General features: G+C 39.5%; 1 protein-coding gene across 2 annotated transcripts in view; it reads left to right on the top strand.

The window, feature by feature from the left end:
- Positions 1-14,190, top strand: part of CPB2 (carboxypeptidase B2) — a 57,743-nt gene that overhangs the window by 30,013 nt on the left and 13,540 nt on the right. For both annotated transcript variants that reach the window (XM_027557205.1, XM_027557206.1), the window contains 2 exons: positions 7,365-7,475; positions 10,152-10,245. In XM_027557205.1, the coding sequence (XP_027413006.1) occupies positions 7,365-7,475; positions 10,152-10,245 (205 nt within the window). The remainder of the gene's footprint in view (positions 1-7,364; positions 7,476-10,151; positions 10,246-14,190) is intronic.

The raw sequence follows: 14,190 nt of genomic DNA, 5'->3' as shown, positions 1-14,190 counted from the left end.
TCAGAAAACATATGCTTGGAGAGCCCCGTGATACACAGATTAAATTCATAGTAAAGAATTAGATTCATGAACATGTTCAACTTGGTTGAAAATGTTATTTTTAAAAATCGTGTCTTTCAACACAGTTAAAATACACCAAGTCAGAATTTTAAGGCTTATAGAGAGAGATTACATGACTTCAGGATCATGATTAAATATCTAGATGGCATACTTTTGAAGTATAAATAACTGGATAAATGGCAGATATGAAAATATTTTTATAAATAACAACATCATTCACAAAGTTAATTAAGAATATTGATTTCGCCCTGGTAGCTCAGATGGTAAAGCATCTGCCTACAATGCAGGAGACCTGGGTTCAATCCCTGGGTCGGGAAGATCCCCTGGAGAAGGAAATGGCAACCCACTCCAGTACCTTTGCCTGGAAAATTCCATGGATGGAGGAGCCTGGTAGGCTTCAGTCCATGGGATTGCAAAGATTTGGACACGACTGAGCAACTTCACTGGTTCACTATCCCTCCTTGTTTTATATTTTATTTATTTTAGGTAGGATTTTTTCAGCGAAATATATGACTTTAACCATTTGGTTTTTATTTATTTAAAAATATTTTGATTATGTATTTATTTGGCTGTGTTGGGTCTTAGTTGCTGCACTTGGAATCTTAAGTTTTGGTGTGCAGGATTTTTTTTTTTTTTTCTTTTCAGTTGTGGCAGGTCAACTCTTAGTTGCAGCATGTGGAATCTAGTTTCCTAGCCAGGGATCAAACCTGGGCCCCCTACATTTAAAGTGTAGAGTCTTGGTTGGTGGACAACTAGGGAAGCCCCTCCAACCACTTTTTCTTATTGAAGCATAGTTGGTTTACAATGTTGTGTTAGTTTCAGGTACACAGAAAAGTGAATCAGTTTTATATACTTTTTTTCAGATTATTTTCCCTTATAGATTATTAGAAAATATTGAGTATAGTTTCCTGTGCTATACAGTAGATCTTTGTTATCTATTTTATATATAGTAGTGTTTAGAGAAGGCAATGGTACTCCACTCCAGTACTCTTGCCTGGAAAATCCCATGGATGGAGGAGCCTGGTAGTCTGCAGTCCACGGGGTCGCTAAGAGTCGGACACAACTGAGCGACTTCACTTTCACTTTTCACTTTCATGCATTGGAGAAGGAAATGGCAACCCACGCCAGTGTTCTTGCCTGGAGAATCCCAGGGACGGGGAAGCCTGGTGGGCTGCCATCTATGGGGTTGTACAGAGTCGGACACGACTGAAGAGACTTAGCAGCAGCAGCAGCAGCAGCAGCAGTGTGTATATGTTAATCCCAAACTGCTAATTTGTTCCTCCCCCACTTCCCCTTTGGTAACCATTAGTTTATTTTCTATGTCTCTGTATGTAACCCTACCTTTAATCCCCACATGCCTGAAGGAAACACAGGTTGCCCCATTACCAAGTTCCCTTGGCCAATCAGAAAAATACCCCAGGTCCTGAGGATCCTGAAACGTTACCTGACTAATCCATTCAGGTCATCCTTCCACTGGGGCCCACATCTCCACTTACAGGCGTTAAGAAGTCTCCTCATTGCAGTTTCTCTCTACTCTCCCTTTCCTCATCCGTTCCTCTGAGGTCCTGGTTTCATTCTGTTGTTGCTCCACAGATTGTCACCGATTCCCACTTGCTCTGGACTGTCATCTTCTTTAATCAAAGACCTGAAGAGGCTCTCCATCAGTCCAGATGGTGCCTTTGTGCATAATCAAAAGGGGGCATGCACTGCTGAAACAATCAGCTCCCCATATGCCAAAAAAAAAAAAAAAGAATCTGGACTCCTATCTCACACCATATGCAAATATTGACTAAAAGTGGATCAGACACCTAAGTTTAAAAGCTACAATTACAAAAATCTTAGAAGAAAATTTAGAAGTAGTGAATCTTTGTAATTTTGGATTAGGCAACGAACTATTAGATCTGACACCAAGAGCATAGCAACCAAAGAAAAAAGAGATAAATGAGACTCTATCAAAATTTGGGAGAATGGCATAAAAACCTTTCTGCTTTTCAAAGGACACTATCCAGAAAGCTAAAAGACAACTCACAAAATGGGAGAAAATCTTTGCAAATTATAGATGATGAGGGACTCATATCCAAAATATATAAATAAATTTAACAAATAAACAATGCAAAGATAAATAATCTAGTTTTTAAATGGGCAAAATATCTGAAAAGACAATTCTCAGAGAAGATATACAAATAGTCAATAAGCATATGAAAAGATGCTCAACAGCATTAGTCATTAGGGAAATGTGAGTCAAAACCACAGAGATACATACCACTTCCTACCCAATGAAGTGAAGTGAAGTAAAAGTCGCTCAGTTGTGTCCAACTCTTTGCGACTTCATGGACCATACAGTCCATGGAATTCTCCAGGCCAGAATACTGGAGTGGGTAGCTGTTCCCTTCTCCAGGGGATCTTCCCAACCCACGGATTGAACCCAGGCCTCCTCCATTGCAGGCGGATTCTTTACCAGCTGAGCCACAAGGGAAGCCCTCCTACCCAATAGGATGACAAAAATTTTTAAATAGCAAATAACAAATATTGGTAAGAGTGTGGAAAAACTGGAACTCTTATCCATTGCTGTTGGGATCATAAAATGGTGCAACCATGTTAGAAAACAGTTTGACAGTTCCTCGAAAGTTTGAGCATAGAGTTTCCATTTGACCCAGCAATTCCGCTCAGGTATATAGCCAAGAGACTTGAACACATATGTTTACAAATGTTCATAGCAACAGTATTCATAAGTCCCAAACTGGAAACAGGGACTTCCCTGGCAGTCCAGTGCTTAAGAGTCCATGCTTCTAAAGCAGGGGGCACCATTCAATCCCTGGTTGGGGAAATAAGATCCCATATGCTGCATGCTGCAGCCAAAAAATTGAAAAAAAAAAAAGTGGAAACAATCCAAATGTCCATCAGCTTATGAGTGGACAAATAAAATGTGGCATATCCTTATAATGGAATACCATTCAGCAACGAGAAGGAATGAAGTACTGATTCAGGCTATAACATGGATGAATCTTGAAAACATTTTGCTAAGTGATAGAAGTCAGACAGAAAAGGCCATATATTTGATTATTCCACTTACATGAAAGGTCTAGAATGGGCAAATGCACAGAGACAGAAAGTTGATTAATGGTTGCCAGAGGCTGGGGGAAGAGAAGGGAGAAAGGGGTAACTCCTAAGGGAGTTTTTTGTATTGATGGGGATTGTGAGAGCTGGACCATAAAGAAGGCAGAATGCCAGAGAATTGATGATTTAGAACTGTGGTGCTGGAGAAGACTCCTGAAAGTCCCTCGGACAGCAAGGAGATCAAACCAGTCAATCTTAAGGGAGATCAACCCTGAATATTCACTGGAAGGACTGATGCTGAAGCTGAAGTTCCGGTATTTTGGTCATCTGATGCGGACAGAGTACTCACTGGAAAAATCCCTAATGCTGGGAAAGATTGAGGGCAGAAGGAGAAGAGGGCATCAGAGGATGAGATGGCTGGACAGCATCACCGATGTAATGATCATGAACTTGGGCAAACTCTGGTAGATGGTGAGGGACAGGGAGGTCTGGCGTGCTGCCTTCCATGGGGTCACAGAGTCGGACACGACTGGGTGACCGAACAACAGCAACATTGATGGGGGTGGTGATGAAATTATCGTATAATTGGACAGCGGTGATGGTTGCTTAATTCTGTGAAATATAAAACCTGCTGAACTATGCACTTTAAAATGCTGAATTTTCCGGTATATGAATAATGTCTCAATAAATTGTTAAAAAATAATAGGTCCCCCTTCCTCTGGGATTCCAGCTGCAGCCCCACATGATGCTGTATTTCAGCTCTCACTCACCCTTTCTGTTTGGAGCCCTGCTTATTAAACAAATTTCCGGGCTAATATTTGATCTTCTCTCAGAGACTAACTTTTTGCTGAAAGACTTCCATCCAACCATTGCTAAAGTAGGAAGGAAATAAGGAGAATGAAAAAGACAAAGAAACTGACCATGACATACCTATTAAAAGTCCAGCAATCGCTGTAGAAATAAAAATGATACTTTCTCATTTTAAAGAAAATAAGATCTCCCAATTTTTTTCTGATAATGAATGCGACATTATTATTGAAAAAAATGACTCTAACATAAATTTACTGATTTATAGCATAAAAATGATTTCACTAGTTGCTCAACTACTTAAAGTATTACTTCTTTCGTTCTATAAAATTGCTTCCTTTTCATTAAGCTTTTCTTTCTGACCTATAGTGGGCCAAAAATTAACTTGTACTTTTTCTTTCCTTTCTCCCATATTTAGTAAGCGGTTCAGTTCAGTTCAGTTCAGTTACTCAGTCGTGTTCGACTCCTTGCGACCTGATGAATCTCAGCATGCCAGGCCTCCCTATCCATCACCATCTCCCGGAGTTCACTCAAACTCACATCCATCGAGTTGGTGATGCCATCCAGCCATCTCATCCTCTGTAGGCCCCTTCTCCTCCTGCCCCCAATCCCTCCCAGCATCAGAGTCTTTTCCAATGAGTCAACTCTTAGCATGAGGTGGAGTTTCAGCTTTAGCATCATTCCTTGCAAATAACACCCAGGATTGATCTCCTTCAGAATGGACTGGTTGGATCTCCTTGCAGTCCAAGGGACTCTCAAGAGTCCTCTCCAACACCACAGTTCAAAAGCATCAATTCTTCTGTGCTCAGCCTTCTTCACAGTCCAACTCTCACATCCATTACATGACCACTGGAAAAACCACAGCCTTGACTAGACGGACCTTTGTTGGCAAAGTAATGTCTCTGCTTTTCAATATGCTATCTAGGTTGGTTATAACTTTTCTTCCAAGGAGTAAGTGTCTTTTAAATTTATGGCTGCAATCACCATCTGCAGTGATTTTTGAGCCCAAGAAAATAAAGTCTGACACTGTTTCCCCATCTATTTCCCATGAAGTGATGGGACCAGATGCCATGATCTTCGTTTTCTGAATGTTGAGCTTTAAGCCAACTTTTTCACTCTCCTCTTTGACTTTCATCAAGAGGCTTTTTAGTTCCTCTTCACTTTCTGCCATAAGGGTGGTGTCATCTGCATATCTGAGGTTATTAATATTTCTCCCATATCTGAGGTTATTAATATTTCTCCCTGGAATCTTGATTCCAGCTTGTGCTTCTTCCAGTCCAGCGTTTCTCATGATGTACTCTGCATATAAGTTAAATAAGTAGGGTGACAATATACAGCCTTGACATACTCCTTTCCCTATTTGGAACCAGTCTGTTGTTCCATGTCCAGTTCTAACTGTTGCTTCCTGACCTGCATACAAATTTCTCAAGAGGCAGGTCAGGTGGTCTGGTATTCCCATCTCTTTCAGAATTTTCCATAGTTTATTGTGATCCACACAGTCAAAGTCTTTGGCGTAGTCAATAAAACAGAAATAGATGTTTTTTTGGAACTCTCTTGCTTTTTAGATGATTACCTATGGCAAATAATTTAAATTTGACTATTATGGTTGTTCTAGGGAGATAAGGATATAGTATTTTAAATATTTAAAGAAAAATGGTAACATTTAGCTATAGCAAATGTAAGATTTAGAAGACATTTTTCTTGGATATTAGCCCCTTATTGATCATATCATTTGCAAATATTTTCTCACATTCAGTAGGTTGTCTTCTTATTTTGTTGATGGTTTCCTTTGTGGGTGTATGTGAACCTGTATTATACACCTGTAACTTATATAAAATTGTACAGCAAATATACTTCAATTTTTTAAAAAGACATTTTTCTTCTATCAATAATGAAAAATGTTTCTTAACAAACTCTTTTGAGTAAGTTTAAATCAGCAAAAAATTGTGAACTAATTCACGAATTTAAATGTAGCAATGTAACCACAAATGAAGAATTCATGCCAAAGCTTTGTTGTTGTTTAGTCACTAAGTTGTGTTCGACTCTTTTGGGACCCCATGGACTGTAGCCCACCAGGCTCTTCTGTCCATGTGATTTCCCAGGCAAGAATACTAAAGTAGGCTGCCATACCCTTCTCCAGGGGATCTTCTCAGCCCAGTCATCTAACGCTCCTGCGTCTCCTGCATTAGCCATGCAGGTTCTTTACCTCTAAGTCACCAGATGAAGTCATTTAACTACCTGAAATTTGTCTTTGTGGTTCTCCTGCATCTATAGTCAGTCATTTGGGGATTAATTTCTTAGTCACTGGAATGTGGATGTCCTTGGATCATGTGAAAATATGCGACCCTAGCTGGGTATGAATCTAAAGCACAGAAGAGCAGTGTCAGATAATGTCTGATAGGAAACTCATAGTCAGTACCTAGGAAAAGCTACCACCTACTTTAAAGCCAAATGACTGAATGCTTGGGAAATACACTCAATTCTAGCAAACATTTAGCTCACGACTTATAAGATAATGCAGAAAATATTATCTAGACATGTCTGGGAATGAGACAAGGTTAGTTTAAGTGGTGACTGATGCAGATTATTATAAAAAGAGTAGAAATATATCTAGGTTTTGTTTCCTTAAATCTTTGTGGTGGGCTTTATGTATTAATAAAGAATTCTGTTTCTTGAAGGAAGTTTTAGAAAACATATAGTTCTGTCTTCTGACTCCATTAAATAGGAGGACCAGTTGTCCCATGTCCAGGACATTCACCATCACTTGTCAGAGTAGTCGGAAAAGGCAATGGCACCCCACTCCAGTGCTCTTGCCTGGAAAATCCCATGGACAGAGGAGCCTGGTAGGCTGCAGTCCATGGGGTCGCTAAGAGTCGGACACGACTGAGTGACTTAGTAGTAGTAGTAGTCAGCATAGTACCCTAAGTCTAGACTTTTCAAGGAATTAATACTCTTCCTGAAAGTTAAATGTGCAAATCTAAATGTCAAATTAAAAAAAAAAACAAACCATAGACCAAGTTTAGTGGATGTTAGCTAGATGGATATTAACTAGACTTATTGCGGTGATTCCTTCACTATATATACAAATATTGAATCATTAGGTAATACACCTGAACCTAATATAGTTGACCCTTAAACATGCAGTGGTTAGGCGCACCCACCCTCCATACACTCAAAAATCCTCACATAAGTTTATGTGTGTTTATAAGTAGACCCTCCATCTGTGCACAGTTCTGCCTATGTGAATTCAATGAACTGCAGATCGTGTAGTTCTCTAGTACTTAATATTGAAAAAAATGTCTACAAGTGGACCCACACAGTTCAAACCTGTGTTGTTCCAGGATTATGTGTCAATTATATCTCAATTAAAAAAAAGAAACAGGCTAAGTTTAAAAGGAGGTAAATGATGCGTTATCAAATATACTTGGTTTAATCCGTAGGTAACTTATTACTACGGGAAAGAAAAGATGTATACCAATCTTCTGAAGCACATGGATTTCTATATTATGCCAGTGGTTAATGTGGATGGTTATGACTACACATGGAAAAAGGTAGGTGAAGGCAAAGAAAACAAAACACACTCCTTTAGAGCATACAGGATACACAGACAGAATTATTCATAGAATCCTGGATCCCAGCATAATGGTTTTATTATGAAAAAAAATTGTTTAATTCATTATGGGAAAGTTCAAACATATATGAGTGGAAATAATTGTATGGTAAACTTTGATGTGCTTATCACACAGCGAATCAATTCATGGCCAATCTTTTTTCATCTGTATCCCCAACTCCCTTCTATCTTACCCATATCCTTTTGAAGCAAATCTCAGATATCATTTCATCAATGAATATTTCAGGATGCATCTAACTGAGGTTTTAAAAAATAGCAATACAATTATACCTAAAAGTGAACAATAATTATTTACTATCATAAAATTTCTAATCAGTATTTAAATTTCCTATCATACCACAGCTTTTTAAAAATGTTCATTTCTTTGGTGCAGGATCCAAATAAGGTTGATATATTGTGATTGCTTTATAGCCTTTATTTTTATTTTAATCCATAGATTCTCTCCCCATATCTCTTTTTCTCTATTTCCCTGCAACTTGTTTCACTGAAGAAGAGAGTTTCCTGCCTGGATTTACTCATCATGTTGCCGTGTTGTAGTTTAACACGTTCCTTTGTCCTCTGTATTTTCTGAAACTTGATATTTGGATTCTGGAAGATTAATAAGATGTAGGTTTGGCTTTTTTGGCAAGGCTACTTCATTGTAATGGGGTGTTTTCCCAGCAAGAGTGGCGCAGGTCTGGTTTTATCTCTTTTTTGATGTTAGCTGCCTTGATACATGGTGCCCCCATCCGTTCATTCTTACTAGTTGTTTGGATGGTATTTTGATTTATAAAAATCATGAATTGCAAGAATTAGAACGGCATTCTAATGGAATGTGCATCAGAACAGAATTGCACGCTAATCAATGTGCAAATTTAATCCTAGTACGCTTTAACTCAATCATGAACATATGTAGGAGTATATTGGTCAGTCTTGTCTACACTGGAAACCGTTTTAATCCAACAGCATCATGATTCACATAAAATTACTCAAGCAATATGAAGTACGGCCCTTTCTACTTTAATGAGGAGCACATAAAACTCTGGCCTGTACACTTCTGCAAACTTCTTGCTTGAGTTTATTAATAGGTGTGTGTGTGTCCAAGTGCAGGCATATAAAAACTTCAATTTTCTGACTTGTGAATGTTGGTTGAAATAAATTAATTCTTGTGTGTAAAAAAAAAAAAGAAAAAGAGTACATTGTAAAGAACTAAACTCTAATAATAATTTTTTATTAAAAATTTTTTTAATTATAAAAACAGTCAAACATATATGAAAAACATACTTGAATAGCACATTTGAACACTCAGGGGAATGGGCATAATTGCTGTGATTAGAAACATAAGGAATTATACAGGAATTATTTTATGTAGTGGTTAATTTAAGCAGAAGAGATGGGAATGGTGAAGGAGATTGATGAAAAATCTCAGGGAAGCTGAATACTGTGAACAAAAGTTTTTAGGTAGGAATGAGCAAACCCTGAACTAGGTAAATGGGAAATACCTTGTATAGTATCTAACATAAAATTGGAGTTCAATAAGTGGTCACATTTATAGATTGCTATTACAATAAATTTATGCCTTCACTGGACTCCCAGTGGAGAGTTCAGCCACGCTTTAGATAGTCTTACTCTGCAACCGTCCTTTGTATCTTAACTCTGCCAACTAACTCCTGAAGTATGAGAACCCAATTTCCTCAGAGCAACTGTTGCTGCCAGACTCACAGGCCTGGGGTTGGAAACAGACCGGGAGGCTGGGCAGAAGGGTTGGTGGAATAGGGGAAGGGTGCCATGGCATCCCAACCCGGAACTCAAACAAAGTCTATGCAACTGTTTACAAGACTAAATTCCCAGATTACCCCAAGAACCCAATGGGCTATTTTTGCTTTACATTTAGAAACCGGAGTTGAATCACTACAATCACAGGCACCATCAAACTAGAGATATTTTCTGCTTCCTGTAGGTTTTAAGTGAATGTTGGATTCAATCTAAAAAGAGCGCTGAAACTCATGATTCAACAACATTGTATTATCATCATCAAACTTGCTAAAAGACTTGATCTTAATCGTTTCCACCACAAAAAAGAGAGAATTAATGTGACAGGTTAGAAGTGCTAATTATCCCAATAGTAGTAATCATAATATGTAAATAAATCAAATGAGCATGTTGAACATCTTTAATTTATACAATGTTGTATGTCAAATACATTTCAATTAAAAAAAAAAGAAACTCATGACTCATAGTTTTGAGTTGAAACACCAAGTTATTTTACTTTTCTTAGAACGACAGAAGATAGAAAATGGCAATGCATAAAATTAAAGGAAACGAGACCTAACAAGAAGGCCAGTAAGCAGCCTACAAAAACCAGCTGACATTTTTTTTTTTTTGGTAGGTCAAAGCTCATCAAATATCACCATTTCATTTGATTCAAGTTTGAGTGAACCCAATTAAGACCTGAATAGAACAGGGGCCATGCAAGAAGTACTGTGAAGACAGTGACCGGGTGAAGAGATGGGGTTAAAGGAGAGAAACACAACACTGGCCACTTTGTCATCAAAAGTGGCGTCTTTTCTAAACCACAAACATGGGTGCTCTGGTAATCTGTGTTTTGTTTATTTAGGATCGAATGTGGAGAAAGAATCGTTCTTTACATGAAAAAAATGCTTGTGTCGGAACAGACCTGAACAGGAACTTTGCCTCCAAACACTGGTGTGGTAGGTTGTTTGCTTAAACTCTAGCAACGTCTCTTCATTTAAAAGGCAATATTCCTAAAAACCCATTGCTGCTGCTGCTGCTGCTAAGTCACTTTAGTCGTGTTCGACTCTGTGCGACCCCAGAGACAGAAGCCCACCGGATTCCCCCATCCCTGGGATTCTCCAGGCAAGAACACTAGAGTGGGTTGCCATTTCCTTCTCCAATGCATGAAAGTGAAAAGTGAAAGTGAAGTCACTCAGTTGTGTCCGACTCTTTGCAACCCCATGGACTGCAGCCTACCATTAATTCAAGCTAATTAGAGGGGAGGACTATCTGAATCAGGAAATAATTGAAATAAGAAACTTTTTGCTTAATGCAATGATGTGAAGGTTGGCTAAAATCAGCAGAACATCCTTAACCTGTGCTCCCTGTTTTAATAGCCATGTCTTTAAAAGAAGCCAGTTGGACCAGTTCTGTAAGGTTCTTTCTAGCTTCAAAGTTCTAAAATTCTTTTTCTCTAGAATCATAAGGGATTGACCGCTAAATCTCCTACTTTCATAAACAAATAGCTTTCATTATGGGGATATCAAAGACAAGAGTTGGATAGGTACCTCTCGTTTTCAATTGTTTAGGAAAATATTTACTTCTATAGTGTTGCAAAACCTTTGTTTGTTTGTTTGGCTTGTGAAATCTTAGTTTTCCCGACGAGGACTAGGGATCAGACCTGTACCCCCTGCAGTAGAAGTGCAGAGTCCTCACCATTGGATGGCCAGGGAAGTCCCCAAACATTTTGTGTTCCCTCTTACCATTCACTTTCTTAAGTTCTTTCTTTCATGAATATCATAAACAGAAACTTGTGTTCAGCACAGTAGGAATTCCTTGTTCCTTGATTCAAATGAGTTACAGTACTCAGTGAACACTGACTTGGGCTTTCAAGGATATTGTCTGCTCTCAGGGAGGTAGGTGTTAGTTCGCCCACTCTCCAAGGATATTTCATAGTTGCTACATTTGGGAAACAACTACAAAGCTAAACAATGAGCTGGAATCATCTATATTTTTGAAAGTGGGAGCATGTGGCTCTATGAGGACACCATAGAGGGAGCAAAGCTGTTGAAGCCACGCAAATAGCCTCTTCTTCCCATTCCTTTACCATACGCAGTCATAGCCACATGATCCTCTGTATTTCCTTTAGAAAAGAAGTGCTGCCTGCTAAGCTGCTTCAGTCGTGTCTGACTCTCTGCAACCTCACGGACTGTAGCCCACCAGGCTCCTCTGTCCATGGGATTCTCCAGGAAAGCATCCTGGAGTGGGTTGCCATTTCCTCTTCCAGGGGATCTTCCGGACTCAGGGATTGAACCCATGTCTTTTATGTCTCCTGCATTGGCAGGTGGGTTCTTTACCACTAGTGATGCCTGGGAAGCCCAGGTGAAAACTCATAATTTCATCATTGTCACAATGTATCGGGTTGGCCAAAACCTTCATTCCAGTAAGAGCTTAAGGACAAACCTGAATGAACTTTTTGGCCAACCTAATAGATACAAAAACTTCACAATAGAGTACTTTTTTCTTGATTTCCTCTTCCCTCTTCAGTCAGAAACTCCATGAGGGTAAGGACGATTATCCATTACCTAGCTCGGTACCTGGCACGTAGAGCAGGTCTCAGAAAGTTATTCAAATGAGTCTGTGCATTCTAAGAAAGCCACAGACATAGTAAGAAAACACAGGAAATAATAGCTGATCCTGCCTCAGGCTCAAGGGAATCATTTAGTGGTTTCTTTGTAAAAGCCATCATTAAGATTGTCCAATAAAAGTGCCCACCGAAGCATAAAGACCCCCATGGGCAGTAATAACTGGGGAGGGAGTCAGAGAAGCAGCAGCTAATTATCAAAGGCCTCTGAATAAACAGAGCTGACAGTTGCTAAGTGGTGAGTAGTTTATATACTTCATCCCCTGGGTTTCATTATCTACACATCATTGATGAAGAAACCCAGACTTGAAAAGGTTAAGTCCCTTGCTCAAGAGCACAGAGCTAGGAGGCGGCAGAGCTAAGATATAAAGCCAGGCTGCCTGGCTTCAAATTTGCTGAAATTCTTCTGAGTCTGACAATCACTCTTCAGATATAACTTCCTTTTTGAAACTCCTTTTATCTGCAAGCTTTTTTTGTTTGTTTGTTTTTTACTACTCTATTTTACCTAATGTTTTTTATGGTAAATTAATGTTACCTAATTTGAATAACCAAGTAGTCAAAATATCTTCTGTTATTGTCATCAAAAAATATCTCAGACCCCTGATTAGGCCTGCGGTTGTATTATTATATGTCACAAGAGTTAAAAGCAGGAACAGAAGCAGCAGTAATATATTATACATAAGAGAGATTTCCAAATAAAAAATAACAGTAAGGAACTCTTTTTTTTTTTTTTTTGCTGAGTGCCCCAGAATCTCTTCAGTACTTTATGAGCAAGACAGTGAGAAAGAAAGAATGAAATTTTATCTCTTCCTTGTCCCTACAACTATTAATAGAATGTGTCTTTATAATTGGAGAAGGCGATGGCACCCCACTCCAGTACTCTTGCCTGGAAAATCCCATGGACGGAGGAGCCTGGTGGGCTGCAGTCCATGGGGTCGCTAAGAGTCGGACACAACTGAGCGACTTCACTTTCACTTTTCACTTTCATGCATTGGAGAAGGAAATGGCAACCCACTCCAGTGTTCTTGCCTGGAGAATCCCAGGGATGGGAGCCTGGTGGGCTGCCATCTATGGGGTCGCACAGAGTCGGACTTGACTAAAGTGACTTAGCAGCAGCAGCAGCAGCCTTTATAATACTTTGTAAAGAATCTGAAACAGCACCTCACTTAGGAACAGGAAATGATAATATCAAGCCTATTTATTATTTTTTTAATTTTTTTATTCCTTTTTATATTTAACTGAAGGATAGTTGCTTAACAGTATTGTGTTGGTTTCTGTGAAACAACAACATGAATCAGCCACAGGTATATATGTCCCCTCCCTCTTGAACCTCCCTCCCACCTTCCTCTCCATCCCACCCCTCTAGGTTGTTACAGAGCCCCGTTGTGAGTTCCCTGAGTCATACAGCAAATTCCCATGAGCTATCTATTTCGCATATGATAATGTAGGTTTCCAAGCTCCTCTCTCCATACATCCCACCCTCTCCTTCCTCCTACCCCAGTCGTGTCCTAAAGTCTGTTGTCTATATCTATGTCTCCATCACTGTCCTGCAAAGCCTACTTACTCATTTTATGTTCATTTTACCTTTCCTCTGCATTAAAATTGTGTGTATGTGTGAGCTGGAAAAAGAGGTCAGTTCAGTCAGTCAGTTCAGTCACTCGGTCGTGTCCGACTCTTTGTGACCCCATGAATCGCAGCATGCCAGGCCTCCCTATCCATCACAAACTCCCAGAGTTTACCCAAACTCGTGTCCATTGAGTCAGTGATGCCATCCAGCCATCTCATCCTCTGTCGTCTCCTTCTCCTCCTGCCCCCAATCCCTCACAGCATCAGAGTCTTTTCCAATGAGTCAACTCTTTGCATGAGGTGGCCAAAGTACTGGAGTTTCAGCTTCAGCATCAGTCCTTCCAGTGAACACCCAGGACGTGTCTCCTTTAGAATGGACTGGTTGGATCTCCTTGCAGTCCAAGGGACTCTCAAGAGTCTTCTCCAGTTCAAAAGCATCAATTCTTCGGTGCTCAGCTTTCTTCACAGTCCAACTCTCACATCCATACATGACTACTGGAAAAACCATAGCCTTGACTAGACGAACCTTTGTTGGCAAAGTAATGTCTCTGCTTTTGAATATGGAGTCTAGGTTGGTCATAACTTTCCTTCCAAGGAGTAAGCGTCTTTTAATTTCATGGCTGCAGTCACCATCTGCAGTGATTTTGGAGCCCAAGAAAATAAAGTCTGACACTGTTTCCCCATCTATTTGCCATGAAGTGATGGGACCAGA

Source organism: Bos indicus x Bos taurus, chromosome 12 (assembly GCF_003369695.1).
Source record: "Bos indicus x Bos taurus breed Angus x Brahman F1 hybrid chromosome 12, Bos_hybrid_MaternalHap_v2.0, whole genome shotgun sequence".
Lineage (NCBI taxonomy): Eukaryota > Metazoa > Chordata > Mammalia > Artiodactyla > Bovidae > Bos > Bos indicus x Bos taurus.
This window is presented reverse-complemented; position numbering and strand designations above follow the sequence as displayed.